The 18,881-nt window shown below is 46.8% G+C and overlaps 1 protein-coding gene and 1 long non-coding RNA gene across 2 annotated transcripts in view; one reads left to right on the top strand and one right to left on the bottom strand.

Moving 5' to 3' along the window:
* Positions 1-18,881, bottom strand: part of LOC135055928 (uncharacterized) — a 229,563-nt gene that overhangs the window by 93,584 nt on the left and 117,098 nt on the right. The gene's annotated exons all lie outside the window — the stretch shown is intronic.
* Positions 9,965-18,881, top strand: part of LOC135055926 (protein-glutamine gamma-glutamyltransferase E-like) — a 226,952-nt gene continuing 218,035 nt past the window's right edge. The window contains exon 1 of the mRNA XM_063960528.1: positions 9,965-10,032. Within this exon, the coding sequence (XP_063816598.1) occupies positions 9,981-10,032 (52 nt within the window). The 5' untranslated portion in view covers positions 9,965-9,980. The remainder of the gene's footprint in view (positions 10,033-18,881) is intronic.

Here is an 18,881-nt window from a genome sequence, read left to right as displayed (position 1 = left end):
TTAAATTATTAAATAGTTTATAATATTGGTTCTCAGAATCGGATATGATATTTAATCATTATTTTTAGGTAGCACTGTATCACCAAAGTATACCGTTGGTTTTACTACATTATTTATGAAAAGATTACTTCATCTATTGGAAGTTCACCAATCAAACGAGCGCTTTGTGAATCACGGTATGCATACTCTCTTCCTTCAATGATCTAAGACTATATATGTCAAATGTTTAAATCTTGATTTGTAACCACTTACCTTGTCAAATAGCTTTTTCTAGTGGTTTTAATTGTCAAATGGATTACAAGTGATTATGTTATTGCCCAACTAAAGGATTTATACTTTATAAGAATTCTATAATCAAATAGATCCAATTTTGTTAAAATTGTTATGTTTGAAAAGTTGGAAAAATCACCTTTGTATATTGAAAAATTATCTTTGTACACTTAATTATTTATGTATTTTTATATTGGATATGAAATATATATGTATTTTTATATGGGATATAAAATATTGTTCCTTTTCCTCCTCACTCATCCAGCTCCTTATTGATTTCCCCTGATGAATTCCTTTTAAGGACGAAACGCGTAGGGCTGAGAACTCTCTTCCATTAGGACAACAAGCCCCAGAAATTAACAGTATCATAGGGGTATTTTTTGTCCTAACTGATATAAGCCATATTTTAATACATTTTATGTATCTAGTTACATTGGTTGTTGGTTGATTCCTAATTACAATAGGATATTGTTTTAACTTTTTAATAACATTGTGCGCACTCTGTATCCGGGTGGCTATGTGTTTCTCGAAACCTGTACTAGCAAAAGGGTATATACTAGTGGTGCAGCCCCCATTAAGCACAGTAAGAGGGTACATTTGTATATTATATATATATATATAAAATGTTAATAATGTGGAAGTGGATGGGGCGTGGCTTAGCTTGCTATCGGAGCAGACGTGTTGCTGAGGAGCTCCGGCATTTGGCCTCATTTTACCCAGCTGCGCCCTTATCGGGTGTGGATCATTAAATCGACAGTGTCTAGGTCGACATGAGTTGTTTTTTGTTTTTTTGGTATCGTTTTCTTCGAAGAGTAACTGGGAACCCCAATTAGTGCACCATGCTTTGGGCAAGGTGCCTCGCTCCGCTACCGCTTCGCTCGGCACAGATTACCATTCCAATCGTAGTCCACGTGGATCGTTAAGTATGAAAAAGTTCAAAAAAATAAAAATGTTAAAAACTCATGTCGACCTTTTGAACTGTCGACCTAGCACATGTCAACCTAGAAACCCTGTCGTCCTTCCAACCCTGTCGACCTAGTGACTGTCGACCTATAGCGGTCGACTTAAACATTGTTGACCTAGACAGTGTCGATCTTCAGACCGGATCCCCCTTATCAGTGCCCCCCTCTGCTGGGCCGGGAGCCCGGTCTCCCCACCTCCGAAACCTGCGGCCTGCTTGCAAGTTTCACGCCGGGGACCGCAGTTACCTACTACTGGAACAAGGTCCCTTCTCCTAACCGCAACTGGTCCCTCTGCTGCGGCGGTGATCGGACGCCTGCCCACCCACCCTCCACTGCAGTGAAGAGATGCTGCTGTAGCTGTGGAGAGCTGGGGAGAGTGTGGGGGCCCCTAATGTGTGGGGTCCCCAGGACGACTGCCCTTGTCGCCCCTAGGTGGATCCGGCCATGCGTAAAACAATTATGGCCAAATGTAATAGAGTGAGAGTTTCAGGAAGTGAGAGATTTGGTAAGGTTTTTCAGTTTTTTTTTAAAGTGGCAATCATTTACACTGCAAAACCAGGTTGAACTTGCTGTGTAAATGATTGTCACTTTAAAAAAAACTGCAAAACCTTACCAAATCTCTCACTTTTTGAAACTCATAGGGGTAAATTTACTAAGCTCCCGATTTTGACCGAGATGCCGTTTTTTCATCAAAGTGTCATCTCGGTAATTTACTAAGCAATAATCACGGCAGTGATGAGGGCATTCGTAATTTTTTGCAAGTCCAAGAAAAAAATTACGAATGAATACACCATCGGTCAAAACGCGGCAGTTTAAGTATGAATCTCGGTAATTTACTAAGAAGTGCAAAGCAAAAAAAAAACAAACACTGCCGTGAAAAATTACAACTCGTAAAAAAGTGCTAAAAAAAAACAGACCTGCTTTTTTTTTCCGTGATTGGATAGGCATGCAGGGATCCATGAGATCCGTGCATGTATATCAGTGGGAAGGGGTGGGAAAGTTGATATTTTATTAAAAAAAATTGCGTGGGGTCCCCCCTCCTAAGCATAACCAGCCTCGGGCTCTTTGAGCCGATCCTGGTTGCAGAAATATGGGGAAAAAATTGACAGGGGTTCCCCCATATTTAAGCAACCAGCATCGGGCTCTGCGCCTGGTCCTGGTTCCAAAAATACGGGGGACAAAAAGAGTAGAGGTCCCCCGTATTTTTAAAACCAGCACCGGGCTCCACTAGCTGGACAGATAATGCCACAGCCGGGGGTCACTTTGATATAGTGCCCTGCGGCCGTGGCATCAAAAATCCAACTAGTCACCCCTGGCCGGGGTACCCTGGGGGAGTGGGGACCCCTTCAATCAAGGGGTCCCCCCCCCCAGCCACCCAAGGGCCAGGGGTGAAGCCCGAGGCTGTCCCCCCCCCATCCAATGGGCTGCGGATGGGGAGGCTGATAGCCTTTTGTGATAATGAAAAGATATTGTTTTTAGTAGCAGTACTACAAGGCCCAGCAAGCCTCCCCCGCATGCTGGTACTTGGAGAACCACAAGTACCAGCATGCAACGGAAAAACGGGCCCGCTGGTACCTGTAGTACTACTACTAAAAAAAATACCCAAAAAAAGACAAGACACACACACCGTGAAAGTAAAGATTTATTACATACATGCACACAAACATACATACATACTTACCTTATGTTCACACGCAGGTCGGTCCTCTTCTCCAGTAGAATCCAAGGGGTACCTGTTGAATAATTTCTACTCACCAGATCGCGGGTCCCAGGGTCCTCGGGGCATCCATTTGTAATCCACGTACTTGCATAAAATAAGAAAACGGAAAGCCGAGCCACGAACTAAAAGGGGCCCCATGTTTTCACATGGGACTCCTTTCCCCGAATGCCAGAAACCCACTCTGACTGATGTCTAAGTGGGTTTCTTCAGCCAATCAGGGAGTGCTACGTTGTAGCACCCTCCTGATCGGCTGTGTGCTCCTGTACTGAGTGACAGGCGGCACACGGCAGTGTTACAATGTAGCGCCTATGCGCTCCATTGTAACCAATGGTGGGAACTTTCTGCCCTGCGGTTGACCTAAAGTGACGTCACCGCTGAGCAGAAAGTTCCCACCATTGGTTACAATGGAGCGCATAGGCGCTACATTGTAACACTGCCGTGTGCCGCCTGTCACTCAGTACAGGAGCACACAGCCGATCAGGAGGGTGCTACAACGTAGCACTCCCTGATTGGCTGAAGAAACCCACTTAGACATCAGTCAGAGTGGGTTTCTGGCATTCAGGGAAAGGAGTCCCATGTGAAAACATGGGGCCCCTTTCAGTTCATGGCTCGGCTTTCCGTTTTCTTATTTTATGCAAGTACGTGGATTACAAATGGATGCCCCGAGGAGCCTGGGACCCGCGATCTGGTGAGTAGAATTTATTCAACAGGCACCCCTTGGATTCTACTGGAGAAGAGGACCGACCTGCGTGTGAACATAAGGTAAGTATGTATGTATGTTTGTGTGCATGTATGTAATAAATCTTTACTTTCACGGTGTGTGTGTCTTGTCTTTTTTTGGGTATTTTTTTAGTAGTAGTACTACAGGTACCAGCGGGCCCGTTTTTCCGTCGCATGCTGGTACTTGTGGTTCTCCAAGTACCAGCATGCGGGGGAGGCTTGCTGGGCCTTGTAGTACTGCTACTAAAAACAATATCTTTTCATTATCACAAAAGGCTATCAGCCTCCCAATCCGCAGCCCATTGGATGGGGGGGGGACAGCCTCGGGCTTCACCCCTGGCCCTTGGGTGGCTGGGGGGGACCCCTTGATTGAAGGGGTCCCCACTCCCCCAGGGTACCCCGGCCAGGGGTGACTAGTTGGATTTTTGATGCCACGGCTGCAGGGCACTATATCAAAGTGACCCCCGGCTGTGGCATTATCTGTCCAGCTAGTGGAGCCCGGTGCTGGTTTTAAAAATACGGGGGACCCCTACTCTTTTTGTCCCCCGTATTTTTGGAACCAGGACCAGGCGCAGAGCCCGATGCTGGTTGCTTAAATATGGGGGAACCCCTGTCAATTTTTTCCCCATATTTCTGCAACCAGGATCGGCTCAAAGAGCCCGAGGCTGGTTATGCTTAGGAGAGGGGACCCCACGCAATTTTTTTTTGGATTTTACAGTGTTTAATTAAAAAAAAAAAATGAACCCCAGCACGGATCACACAGATCCGGCCGAGATTCATTGTAAAAAAGTCGGCAGTGTTTTGCTAATCACTGCCGTAAAAAACTGAAAAAAAAAAAACGAATGACATCGACATCGGAAAACCCGAAAAGGCAAAATACGGCAGCTTAGTAAATCCATCGTAACAAATTCAAAAAGTTGCAGTTTTACACTTTCGATGTCATTCGTGATTATTCTCCCACCAAATCGGGAGAATTACGAATCTTAGTAAATTTACCCCATACTCTATTACATTTGGCCCTTAGTGTTCATGCCTACTAACCATGAGGAAAAAAAAAAGTTTGCCATTTAAGTATTACATTCTTATAGCAGGACACTAGCATAATACTACAGAAAAAAATAAAGAAATAAATAAGAGTCCTTTAGTTTAATATTTTGGTCAAAAATATCAAAAGTAAGTAATTATATAACTTCTGTCTCTCCAGCCCTGCAATGTCTCTCTAGCCCCCGCCGGCAGCCAGCCCCCTTCTGTCTCTCCAATCCTACAGTGTGTCTCTAGCCCCAGCCGGCAGCATGCACCCTTCTGTCTTTCCAGCCCTGCAGTGTCTCACTAAGTGGACCCCTCGTGAATGAGTACAACGTCATATCACTACTGCTCTGCTATGCAAACCTCCTGATCGCCTGTGGCCCACCGTTGGGACCAAAGAACAGTGACCAAAAAGTGGGATTGCCCTGTTGATATCGGGATGGTTGGGAGGAATGCAGAGCCGGTGCAAGGGTGTTCGGCATACCCTTGGAAACTATAAATTCATGCCCTCCCATACTTTACAAAGGAACAGTGTATGACTTTGGACTTTGGTGCGCAACAAAAAAGGAGTGTGGTCTCACAAGGAAGGGGTGTGGCCACATAATAGAACCCCAATTTTAAATTACGCCACACAGCAGCACAATCTTACGTTACATCACATGTAGTAGTGCTGTTTATACACATAATGCCCCCATTAGTAGTGTCACTTATACACATAATGCCCCCCATTAGTAGTGCCGCTTATACAGGTACAGTATGATTTACTGGTGGCCGGGATGCCGGCCATCAATATACCGACAGCGGCATCCCGGGCCCCAGTATGCCAGCAGTGGGGTGAGCGCAAAGAGTCACCTTGTGGGCTCGCTGCACTTGCCAGTTTTATTCCCACTCTATAGGTGTTGTGGACACCCACGAGTGGGAATAGTCCTGTTGCACCATTAAACCGGCTGCCAGCATTACCAGATGTTGGGATTCCGGTGTCAGTATCCTGAACACCGGGATCCAAACAGCCGGCAAATTAAATGTATACCACTTATACACATAATGCCCCCACTAGTAGCGCCGCTTATACACATAATGGGGGTAATTCAGACCTGATCGTAGCAGCAAATTTGTTAGCAGTTGGGCAAAACCATGTGCACTGCAGGTGTGGCAGCAATAACATTTGCAGAGAGAGTTAGATTTGGGTGGGTTATTTTGTTTCTGTGCAGGGTAAATACTGGCTGCTTTATTTTTACACTGCAATTTAGATTTCAGTTTGAACACACCCCACCCAAATCTAACTCTCTCTGCAAATGTTACATCTGCACCCCCTGCAGTGCACATGGTTTTGCCCAACTGCTAACAAATTTGCTGCTGCGATCAACTCTGAATTAGGCCCCATGCGCATAGAAGTAGCGTCACTTATACAGATAAATGTCCACAGTAGTAGTGCTGCTTATACACATACAGTAATGCCCCCAGTAGTAGCGCCACTTATACACATACAGTAATGCCCCAGTAGTCGTTTTGCTTATACACATAATGCCCCCAGTAGCAGTGTCACTTATATACATATTGCCCACAGAAGTAGCGTTGCTTATACACATTATGTCCACAGTAGTGCTGCTTATACACATACAGTAATGCCCTCAGTAGTAGCACCACTTATACACATACAGTAATGCCCCCAGTAGTAGCGCTGCTTGTACACATAATGCCCCCAGTAGTAATGCCGCTTATACACATAATGCCCACAGAAGTAGCACCGCTTACACACATAATGCCCACATAAGTAGCGTCATGCCCTTAGTAGTAGTGTCACTTATAAACATAATGCCCCCAGTAGTAGCATTGCTTATATACATAATGCCCACAGAAATAGAACTGCTTATACACATAATGCCCCCAGAAGTAGCATTGACTATACACATAATGCCCCCAGTAGTAGCGCCGCTTATACACATAATGCCCCCAGTAGTAATGCCACTTATACCCATTGAGCCTTATTCAGGTTTGTTAGCAAACCAAAAAAGTTAGCAATTGGGCAAACCATGTTTAACTGCAAGTGGAGTGGGGCAAGTGTAAACTTGCGCAGAGAGAGATGGATTTGGGTGGGGTGTGTTCAAACTGAAATCTAAATTGCATTGTACAAACTAAGCAACCAGTATTTACCCTGCACATGAACAATATAACCCACCCAAATCGAAATCTTTCTGTACATGTTACATCTGCCCCACTTGCAGTGCAAGATGGTTTTGCTCAATTGCTAACCAAAACATTTTTGGTTTGCTAACAAACCTGTATAACCCCCATAATGCCCGCAGGAGTATCGTCGCTTATACACATAATACCTTCAGTAGTAACGCTACTTATATGCATAATGCCCCCCAGTATTATCGCTGCTTATACTCATAATGCCCCCAGTAGTAGTGCTGCATTTTTTTAATTAATGATGGAAAAATGATACCCAGCAAGTGTTTTTCCAGCAAATGTAAGTCCTACAATATTTTTGGGTACAGAAAAATGTGTTTTGTGTGATTTTTCAGTGTTTTATAAAAGCTTTAAAAAGTTGGAATAAAAACACTTTGGGTTTCCATATGCAAGTTATAAAACTCATCGATACAACACCCTGATACCATTTTCAGATATACGACCCAGGAATTTCCCTGCCTAGACCTGGGTTTTTCACCTTCAAAAATCCTGGGTTTTTGCTTGAGACCCCCTTTCACACTACTCCTGAGACATGGGAAATTCCCGGGTCATCCCATTTCAGGCATAATTCTACAAGCCAGGGCTGCCAGGCTGCTGTTATACCCACATACATGTCATACACACACACATGTCACACTTAAACACACACATACATGTCACACTCAAACACACATATACATGTAACACTCAAGCAATGACACACACCCCTTCTAAAACCAGCTGCATCTACAGGCAGCACGAAGCACAGCCCCCTTCCGGCATCCTTGCCCCCCAAGCAGCCCTGAACAGCATATCAGAGGCATCTAAGTGTGACCCAGGAGTATAATCCTGGGTCACACCATTCACACTTAACCCAGGTTGTTTACCCGGGACAGGTGCTGCAAGTATGGTGGTACGTGGCGGTACTGCGTACCGGTAAGAAATTGCCAGCCGGTACACAGTACCGCCGGCCCAACCGCAATGCTTACAGCCGATGCTGTGCTGTGTGTGAGGGGAGGAGAGCGCAATGCACGTCTCTCCTGCCCCTCCGGTGGTGTGTCTTTCAAATGAGGCGCCAGTTCATGAGCCAAACAGAGCTTGCGGAGCGGCAGCTCCTGATTGGCTCATGAACCGGCACCTCATTTGATAGGCAAGCCACCGCCGCCAGAGACCGGATGAGTACTGAGGGGCAGGAAAGGCGCGCGCTGCGCTCTCCTCCCCTCACACAGAGCACAACACACTAGCGGTGAGCTGGGGAGCGGAGCACTTTGTGTGTAGCTGGCACTGTGGGGGCATATATGTATCTGGCATTGTGGGGGCATATTTGGCACTATGGGGGCATATTTGGAACAGGGGCATATGTGTATCTGGCACTGGGGGGCATATTTGTATCTGGCACTAGGGGCATATCTGGCAACGTGGGGGCATATGTGTATCTGGCACTGTGGGGTCATATCTGGCACTGTGGGGGCATGTGTGTTTCTGGTCCTGAACTACTGGGGCATATGTGTATCTGGCACTCCACTACTGGGGGCATATGTGTATCTGGCACAATTGGGGGCATATGTGTATCTGGCACTGCACTATTGGGGTCATATGTGTATCTGACCCCCCATATGTGTATCATGCCCCATTTTCATTGGCCATGCCCCGTGTGGCATGTGGCCACACCCATTTTCTGGCGCGCGCACCTTCAGCGCATGCACACAGTACCAATAAGAAATTTTTTCAACTTGCACCACTGCCCAGGACGAAAGTGTTCCCTGGTTGGTACCTGTCAGACATATAGAAATCCTGTGCTGATGGCCAAATTATATATAAATGTGCAAGAGGTTCAGGGGTTGGGGGGTGTACACCAAAAACTTTAAACTGCTAGGAAGATTCAATGCAAGTTTGAAATTGCATTATGCAAATGTGCCATGAAAATGTCATACAGGACACAACTCACACCTAATTTTATTGATTTGTTTATAGTCAAGAATAAAGATGGATGAGAATGGTCAGTTTATTGTGAGTGGAAACACTTACCAAATTAAGCTGGCAATCTTTGGAATGTTTTGCAATCACATGTAGAGCAAGGGGAGCATGTTATGGAGCAATTTTAAAAATGGTGCTTATCATTATTCATTAATAATAAATATATTATTGACATGCAATTCAGCCACAATTACACCTGCTTGTGAGCCAGTGCACAAGCGCAGGCCACCTGAATGCAGCTGCTGCGTACAGATGCGCGGCTGCATTCGGGTCTGAATTAGACCCTAAAATGCAAATATTTATGTGACCTCTACTATCCATAGGCTTGCTTAAATAGCCATTATCATTTTAACTTGCACCACGCCCAATCCTTGGTGTAAGATGCATCTAAACTCAGATTGATCTCTACAAAGCTCAGCATGGTTCAAAACATAATTGCCGACAAGTCGGCAGTATAGGGTAGAGAAGCTGCAATAGACCCAGCCCTCCATTATACAATGCCGGTATAGCATGGATCCATCAAGCTGACCAGACTGCCTACTTTACTTGGGAAGTGGGTGGCAGTCGAAGATCTCTGGAAGACTTGCCCACTTTTCCTGGTATATGGGAGAGCCACCCAAGATTCAGGAGTCTCCCAGATGTTTCAGAAAAAAAATATGGATCATAATTCCGACTATGCACTCTCAACATGCCCCAACTAATTCTAGCCTACAATATGTTCAAAAACCCCATTGTCATCCAGTTATACCAATTGAGCTTCATGTAGAGATAAGTTGAAGCGCTATGCATCTGAATTATAGCATCAGAGCATACGGGCTCCAAGTCCACAGTGCACAATATTGCACATATTTTGGAGACATCTCTGACAAGAAACGTTACCTCACATAGGGCGAGATTTACTATAAGCAATCGCCGCCTCTCGCCGCCTACCGCAGCGATACTAATCGCATATGTACTAACATATGCGATTAGTATCGCAATGCGGTATAGGAGGCCCCCCGCGATGATGTCTGCCGGGGTCGGCGGGGGTCAGCGGGGGTCTCCGTCACCTCCTAGGCTCGGGAGGTGACGTGTGCAGGGAGTCCCCGGGCTCCTCCTCCTCCCCCCTGCAGCCGGAAGGAGACAAGACTGTGATGCGGGGGAGAAGGAGGAGGGGGGCCGCACCAGCAGGCAGCAGCAGCTCAGGTATGCCGGGGGGGAAGGGGGGTCGTCGTGAGCGGCGCGGGGCGGCGGCGGGATGCGGCGTGGGGCGGCGGCGGTAAGAATCCCATAGGCTTCTATAGGGTATCGCCATTAAAAGATGGCGATACCCTATGAGGCGAAAACGCGGCGGTCGGGAGTTAGTACATATGAAAATGCGGTAAAACGGGGGTTTTACCGCATTTTCCCTTTAGTAAATCCCGCCCATAAGAAGGCTAAGGTGGCATATTATAGCAGTTCATTACTTGCACACAGATTCTGAAGTGCAATATAATGTTAATTGTATTTATGCTGTATAAGCAGAAAGTGACCGATTTCTCGTACATCTTACGCTCTTTTGCATGTCACAAATGATTCCTTCATCTATGTTTCCTTCCAAGCTTTATATATCACTCTGTAAGGGCTGCTTGTCTAGGATACCCGCATGATTGCTGCTTCTTGTTTGTGGGAGGACTCATAGGAAAATTGCAGGGCTGAGCTGCATGCCACAAACATGTTTCACAGTAGTTAAAAATATAACTATTTCTGCCGAGCAATTACAGCACAAACAGGATCAATGCACTTAAGATGAGCATCCTGTCAGTTTGTCATGATAAAATAGATTCAAATAATTGAGGAACACATATTAAGTGATGACCCTTCACTTTTAAAGACAGGGTTTAATGAAATTAGGCAACTTGTCAGTGAGTCAGTACAAACTAAATATGTGTAATTACTTATTATTCATTTATGAATTAACACATTAGGGCCAAATAAAACTACTGCATGCTAATCTGGGAGGGAAACCAGAGTTCACTTATGACCACCGGTGGCACCTACCACTATAGATGAGGGGAGGCTGCCACTACCCGTGCTGCCTGCAGTAGGTGGAGTGAAGTAGAGCATCGGCCAGCCTGATACCAGCACCTGCGCAATAAATCTGGCTGCGGTGAGACTGTGCATAAGCAAAACACTGGCTTATATGAACTCATTCGGCTGCAGCCCATAGGGGCCAAATAGGGCTTTCCGAAAGGTAGGGAGTGGCTTCCCACAGGAAGCACGCTCTCTGCTAATCACAGCCCAGTCTGGCAGTCCCCGAGGGATAAAACACCTCCCGATGGTACTGCTTGTCCTGCGGGTGACTAGCAGGAAGCACTTCGAATGAAAAGTCACTGCTAGTCACAGTGTAGCCATTGCAGTCACGGACTGCAACTGGCTCACTGAGGTGGCGGATTTTACTTTGGGGGCTGCAGCCCTGCAACCTATAGGTAAAATCCATCACTGCCTATGACTACAGATATAGGGGGTCTATCTATGAAGCAGTGAAAAGTATGGAGAAGTGAGCTGGTGGAGAAGTTGCCCATGGCAACCAATCAGCTGCTATGTATAATTTTATAGAATGCACTTAAAAAATGTTACCTCAACACTGATTGGTTGTGATGGGCAACTTCTCCACTGGCTCACTTCTCCACACTTTTGACTGCTTCATGAATAGACCACATAATGCATTAGGAAAATACAACATTGGCACCACATTCCATCCTTTTTCCTTTATTTAATTCTATACTTACTGTACATTCTATACATGTGATTCACATTTACTATACATCATATGCCAAATTTAAAAAGAAGAAGAAGAAAGAAAACAGGAATACATGAAAGTTAACAATATGGAGATACTAAGGGATACATTTACTAAAGTGTGGGTTTACAGAAGTAGAGATGTTGCCCATATCAACCAATCAGATACTGCTTAACATTTACTGTATATTACACATTTTTTGAGAAGATACTTGCTAGAATCTGATTTGTTGCTATGGGCAACATCTCCACTTTGTAAACCCCTCACTTTAGCAAATACTAAGGTCTATTTACTAAGCCTTGGATGGAGATAAAGTGGATGGAGACAAAGGGGGTCATTCCGAGTTGATCGTAGCTGTGCTAAATTTAGCACAGCTACGATCGTAAACTCAGACATGCGGGGGGATGCCCAGCACAGGGCTAGTCCGCCCCACATGTCAGTGCCGGCCCCCGCCGCACAAATACAAAAGCATCGCACAGAGGCGATGCCTTTGTATTTGAGGAGTAACTCCCGGCCAGCGCAGCTCCTGCGGCTGGCCGGGAGTTGTTCATCGCTCCCGCTGGCAGCAGCGGCTGCGTGATATGTCACGCAGCCGCCGCGGCCCGCCCCCCCAATGGTCCGGCCACGCCTGCGTTGGCCGCACCGCTCCCCCTAAACGGCGGCTTAATGCCGTCGTTCGGCCCCCTCCCGCCTAGCGGCCGCCTCTGTCTCTGAGGCGATAGCTAGGTAACGAAAGCTGCAATGCGCCGGCGCATGCACAGTTCCGACCCGATCGCTGCGCTGCGACAAACTGCAGCGAGCGATCCCCCAAAGTCCCAACCAATCAGTTCCTAACTGTCATTTTTCAAACTCAGCCTGTAACATGGCATTTAGAATAGCTGATTAGCTAGTTCTTTATCTCCGCCCACTTTATCTCCATCCAAGTCTTAGTAAATAGACTCCTTGGGGGAGACTCAAATGTTTGAAAAGTCAGTTGCGACTTGCGAGTCTGTTTTTCCCTATCTAATAGACAGGAAAAAGCAGACACCCAACCGACTTTTCATACATTTGAATCTCCCCACGTGAATCCTAGATATTTGCTTTTACTATATTTTACTTATTTACTGTATGTCCATCTGCAATTCATCTCTCCAGACTGTTTCTCCCATCTGTATCAACATTGTTTGTCTGCCCCTTCCCATTAGATTGTAAGATCTCACAAGCAGGGTCCTCTTCCCTCATGTGTTTTCCCTCTCTCACTTATACCATCCTCTTGTCTCCACCCCACATGGCTGCCATCAGAAATTGTGGGGCCCCGAACAGGCAAAATAGACAGGGGCCCCCTCCCTCACCCCAAAAGATCACCAGACATGTTGAATCACAGGGGAATATGTATGAAAGCTTGGAAAGAGACAAAGTGGAGAGAGATAAATTATCAACCAATCAGCAACTGTCAATTTTCAAACACAGGGCTAAATGCATCATCGCTTGGAGAGTGATAAAATGGTGAGTGAAAAAGTACCAGCCAATCGGGTCCTAACTTCCATGTCACAGGCTGTGTTTGAAAAATGTCAGTTAGGAGCTGATTGACTGGTATTTTATCACTCACCATTTTATCACTTTCCAAGCGATGATGCATCTAGCCCAGTGCCTATAACTTGACAGTTAAGGCAAGCATTGGTTGGTTAGTACTTTATAGTCTTCCACTTTATCTCTCTCCAAGTTTTGATTTTGATGCATACCCCCCATTGTCACACACTATCGGAGTAAAAGCTATCCGCTATCTCAGTCTGCTCCTCTTTCTACAGTATGCACAGCTGACCTATAATTCTGTCTAACATACATAGCTCTCCCAGCTTTTCCCCCTCTGCACCCGGGGGGGGGGGGTCATTCAGGTGCCATCATCATTGCAAAGTAATGATTTTTGGTACTTTGCGCATGCGCTGGATCCGTACTGTGCTAACGTGCCTGTGGCATAGCACGCAGGCCGACTTCAGACTGTCATTGATTGACGTCTGATGCCATTTTGGGGGTTGGGATGGGCTCCGTTTGGAAAAATGGAGGTGTGTTGCCGCCGTTTAGTGGGTGGAAAAAGGCCAGGGATTCCCTTCATAGGATGGAGAACTTCTGGTCTCTGCGACAGGCGGCTTCGGTAGTTCCACAGGTGCCACAAGCCGCCCGATGGTGGGTGCTTTGATCTGATGCTGCGTCCTAGGACGCAGCTCGGATCACTACTGCAGCAGGAGGCATCTGCATGTAATAGATGCCTCCATCTGCATCTACAGTACATACAGCATTATCACTGCAGAAACTCCAACCACATCTGCATAATCCCCCCTGGCTCCTCCTTCTTTTTCCCCTTTCTGCACCTGTCTGTCCCTATAACATGCACAGCTATCTTCTCCTTTGCTACTTTCTCTATTATGTACCCAGCCTTCTCTCACTGTGCACCAGTCTAATGCAGGCAGCCAGCTGCTCTATCCAACTCTTTTCCCTCCCTCTACATTTCCACTCACCCTCTCCAGTCCCAGCCAGGCAGTCCACACTCATCGCCTCCGCCAGTACGAGTACCTTCACTGACCGCCTCCTTCTTCTCCTGGTCCTGTGATCTGGGCTGCCTTTCCAGTTCTGCTCCTCATGTGTGGCAGCTCCTTTCTATTTGAGCAAAAAAATCTTTGAATGGCCACTAGGGCGGGATGCGGGGCCCAGTGGTAGTAGCAGACGGCGTGCAGGTTAGCGCTGCCCTGCTTTCACTTTTAATGCAAAGGGCCCGTGGTAGGTGGGGGCGGTAGGTGCAGACGGGCAGTAGTGGTATGTGCGGACAGGCGCAGTCTATGTGCAGTGGTATGTGCGGACAGGTGGGCCCGCCCATTCTGCCAAGTGCCGGGGCCGGGACGCCAGTACCAGCAGACATCCCCCCGGTGGCAGCCTTGCCTTACCCATTGCGAGCATCGGCATTCTGCAGGAATGGTTTTATAGCTTTATGCAATATTTCTGATTATGTTGAATCATTTTATATATAAAAATTGGTCATCACATCACTGCTTATCACAGTGTGTAAATGGGTCGGGTCTCATATGCTGGCGGTCGGGATGCACGCAGTCAAAATACTGACTGTGGCATCCCAATGGTGAGAATCCCGACAGGGGCAAGGTAAGTATACTTTATTTCCTTAACCCTCCCTTTCAGCAACCTAAACAGCACCGGGAGTCAGGAGCAGTGATGACTGGCTCCCTGGACTGGTGAGTATATTTACCGTGTGGGGGGGGGGGGAGGGGGAGGGGTCCGCAGCGTGGGGGGTCAACACGGTGGCAGCAGCGATGGTGGCGGCGCATGCGCAACAGGCCATCAGGGTGTTTTTTCACAAAAAATACCCCAATGATGCTGTAGAGAGACATCGCAGGGACAGAGCTTGATCGTAAGCTCTGTCACTACATGCGATAATTGATACATCCGTGCAATGTATGTACGATTATCGCAGTGCAGATTTGGGCGATTTTATCACCTCACATCCGCATCCTTTGACGATCTGTCCCTGCGATGCTTGTCCGCAGCATCATCGTTATTTTCCGGTGAAAAATACCCAGATGTCCTGCTGCGCATGCGCCACGACCATCAACATCGCCCCTACCATTGCTGCTCCCCCCCTGCGCACCTCTGACCCCCCCCCACCGCGCGGTAAATACTGTATACTCACCAGTCCAGGGAGCTGGTCATCACTGCTCCTGCAGGGCTGCCGGGCGCCGGTTCCTGTCCGCTGCTGTGACCTGCGGTGCTGTAAAGTGAGCTGCCGTTTGCAGCATTACTTTACCATACCTCCCAACATGTGGAGCCTGCAAAGAGGGACACTTCTTGGGCGGCCTAGCCGCACCTGCCCCGAAAAGGGGGTGTGGCTTAAAGAAAGGGGCGTGGCTTTGTGGGCATGCCGTGATCAAGAGCCACGCCTCCAGTTTTTGTAGCTGCAGGGGCATGGCCAGCGCTCTGTGAGCTGCTGACATGCCTCCAGTCCCTCTGTCTCTTGTGAATAGATGCTGCTACGATGTTGCCCGCGGGTGGGACAGCTGGACAGTCCCCAAAAAACCGGACTGTCTTGCGAAACTCAGAACAGTTGGGAGGTATGCTTTACTGCACCGGGGGGTCACAGCGCAGCACATGGAGGACCCGGTGCCCAGCAGCCAACACCGGAGCACCAGCCACCAGCTCCAGGACTGGTATGTTTTTTTGTTTATTTTTTGCTTTTTTTTTTTGTTCTTTTTACCAGAGATCAGCTTGTGTGTCCATCGGACACACAGAGCTGATCACACTGCCGGGTCCATGCACAGCTATCTCTACCAGGGGGCAGAGAAAGCTGGGCATAAGGCAGCTAATCGCAGTGCTGCCCTGTGACTATTTTCCCAGGGCTCACTGCGATTTATTTTCTAATTTTCTATTTTAGTTAATAAAGCCCAGATCGCATTTCCCATTAAAATTATGGGAAATTCGATTACCCCAAAAAAATGTGCCGCGCTGTGACCCCCGGTGTAGTAAAGTGATGCTGCAAAATGGCAGCTCACTTTGCGGCACTGGGGGTCACAGCACAGAAGAAGAACTCGGCACCAGGCAGCCACCTGGAAGCAGCAGACACCAGCTCCTATGACTGGTAAGTATAAACCCAGGGGGGGTGTCTTCTGCGGTGTGGGGGTAGTAGCGACGGGGAGGGAACCCGGCGGCAGCCCCTTGCAAGCTTTGTCCCTGCATGTGATAATTGATACATCCATGCGATGTGCTCAATTATCGCATTGCGAGTTTGGTCGAGTTTATCACCTGTTATCCGCATTATCAGATGCAGATGGTTATAAATAGGCCCCTTATACTTTTTCCATGATGCCATTATTTTAATTGAGTACCAGTTAGTGAATAATGCATTTTCACTATTGTGTAATGTTTAGACAAGATATCATTAGTCTTATAGGCTTGTCAGATCGGGATCTGGTCAGGATCCCGGCGGTCAGAATCCCAGCAGTCGAAATACAGATGCCGGAATCCCGACACTATAGCTCAGTAACAGTGAGTAAAAGCAATTGCTGTTAAAGTACTCCTCCTTTCTTTCTCCCAACCCCAAATTAAATGTATTCTGCAGCTACTGTATCCTGCTAAACCCCTCGTAAACTTTATTTCACATTAATATAATTACTAGTTTGTAAGACAGTAAGCTATTTTCTTAGGTCGTCAGCTTGTTTTGCAGACTCCCAATCAATTAACCATAATTGTATTGCAATGTATAATCTCCAATGCAGTGGTAGATGAGTGTTACAGTGGTTGGCGGAAGTTACAGCATGCCAACCACACTTTGTTCAGGAAGGGTGGCTATGAGGCTAATTCAGGTTGGATCGCAAATCGTGATCAAACCGGAATTATTACGATCGCCCCGCAGTTGCAAACGCAGTACCCATCCTCTGCATGCACCCGCACTTTCTGCGGGGGGGCCGCAGAAGATGCGATCGCCTCTGCCTGATTGACGGTCGTGGGGCGGGGAGGAATGACAACGCTTCGTTTCCAGGGCAGAGACGGTGCATTGTGGGCGCGGTGTGGCACGAACGGGGAAACGAAGGCGGCCAAATGGAGGGGTTGTCAGGGGCGTGATCACGGTGGCTGCGTGATATCACATGCAGCTGCCACGATCGAGAACATGGCGGCGGGCCCCCTGCGGGCACAGCTAAGCTGCGCCGGCAGGAGCCATCCTCAGTTTATGCTAACAAGCATAAATTGCGATGTGTTTGCAATTTCGGCTTGTTAAATGGGGGGAGGCAACAGTCGGCATGCTGTGTGACCTTGCCCAGCGTTGGGCGGCCCCCAGCATGCGATCCTTACTGAATTAGGCCCTATGTTAGGTTGTATGCCCTTAGTGGAAAGACACATTTTCCAGTACTTCAGCATCATATCCTGTTTCATACACATACTCCGGGTCCTATGAATGCAACTGATGAATGGATGAGAGTCCTGTAACTTAGTTACATGTCATTTTTAGACTCTAGTGTAAAATAATTGAAATCCATAAGTAATTAATAGAGCTGCTTAGTTTATGGATCAATGTACTTACCATTATATCACTTTAGGTTACTGGGCACAAAGTATAAAGAAATAAAACTTGTTTGCTTCAGTTGTCTTTATAACTGACAGTCAGACATTGGTGGGCATGAGGGCCATGCAAAATGAAAATACTGAGAATCCATACTGGCCCATGTGGACACTACACTGCCCACCATTGCCACAGGTTTCTGATAGTGGACTGATATGTGTGGCTGGATTATCACTGGTCCTCCGATCCTTCTATTGGACCTTGTATAACCTTATATTAATTAGGCAACTCTAGCTTTGTTGTGGGTTTGAAAACCAGTTAAAGCACAATTACGATTCAAAATACTACTTTACTTAAAAGAAAGCCATAGTAACTGATCTTTGTGAGGTAGAACCAGCATTATAGGTGGGTAAAATGGACATTTATCCCAAGGACTGAGCCACAGAGGGATTATGTGGGGTTCTAAGCTTTTCCTATTTCATTCATCAGAGCTGCATGTTCCACCTTATTTTATTTACTTGGATTCCGGATGAAGTCAACAGTCATTAGGTCGACAGTCTTAGGCCGACCCCCGACATGTACAAAGGTCAAAATTATCGAAATGTCGACATGTAAAAAGTCAACAGTGCATACAGTCGACAGGTTCAAATGACCAACAAGACAATAGTCAGCACAAGTTTTTTTGTTTTCTGTTTTTTTCCCCAACTTTTTCACCATTTACCATCCACATGGACTACAATTAGGAATAGTGACTTTGCCCAAAGTGTGGCAAGCGAAGCAAGCCTGTGAGTCTACACGTTTCCACTAATTTGCATACATGTGGTTAAACATACAAAATCACACCAAAAGCTGGGGGGGGACGGGGGGGGGGGGACTGTCTACCTTTTTTGTATCGATCATTCATTTGTTGACCTTTTGGCTGTGTCAACTTTTTGTACCTGTCGACTTTTTGTTGTGTCTAGCTTTATCATGTCGACCTACTGACCCTATTGACTTTTTGACCCAGTTGATCTTCTGAATGTCAACCATATCGGGTCGATCTTTTTCTGTCGATCTATTTCTGGTCGACCCATTGATCCACACCCATTTACTCAGTGTCCACTGAACTGCTCTCAACCAAGGCTCTGGCTGCAAGCTGTATGGATTCCTGTTCCATCATAAACTCCAGATGTCTGCCAGAATTTAGTGTGGACAGAAAGCTGGTTTGAGTGGCATCTAGTGGGAAGCACTCACTTT

The sequence above is a fragment of the Pseudophryne corroboree genome, chromosome 3 (assembly GCF_028390025.1).
Source record: "Pseudophryne corroboree isolate aPseCor3 chromosome 3, aPseCor3.hap2, whole genome shotgun sequence".
NCBI classification, from domain to species: Eukaryota; Metazoa; Chordata; class Amphibia; order Anura; family Myobatrachidae; genus Pseudophryne; species Pseudophryne corroboree.
This window is presented reverse-complemented; position numbering and strand designations above follow the sequence as displayed.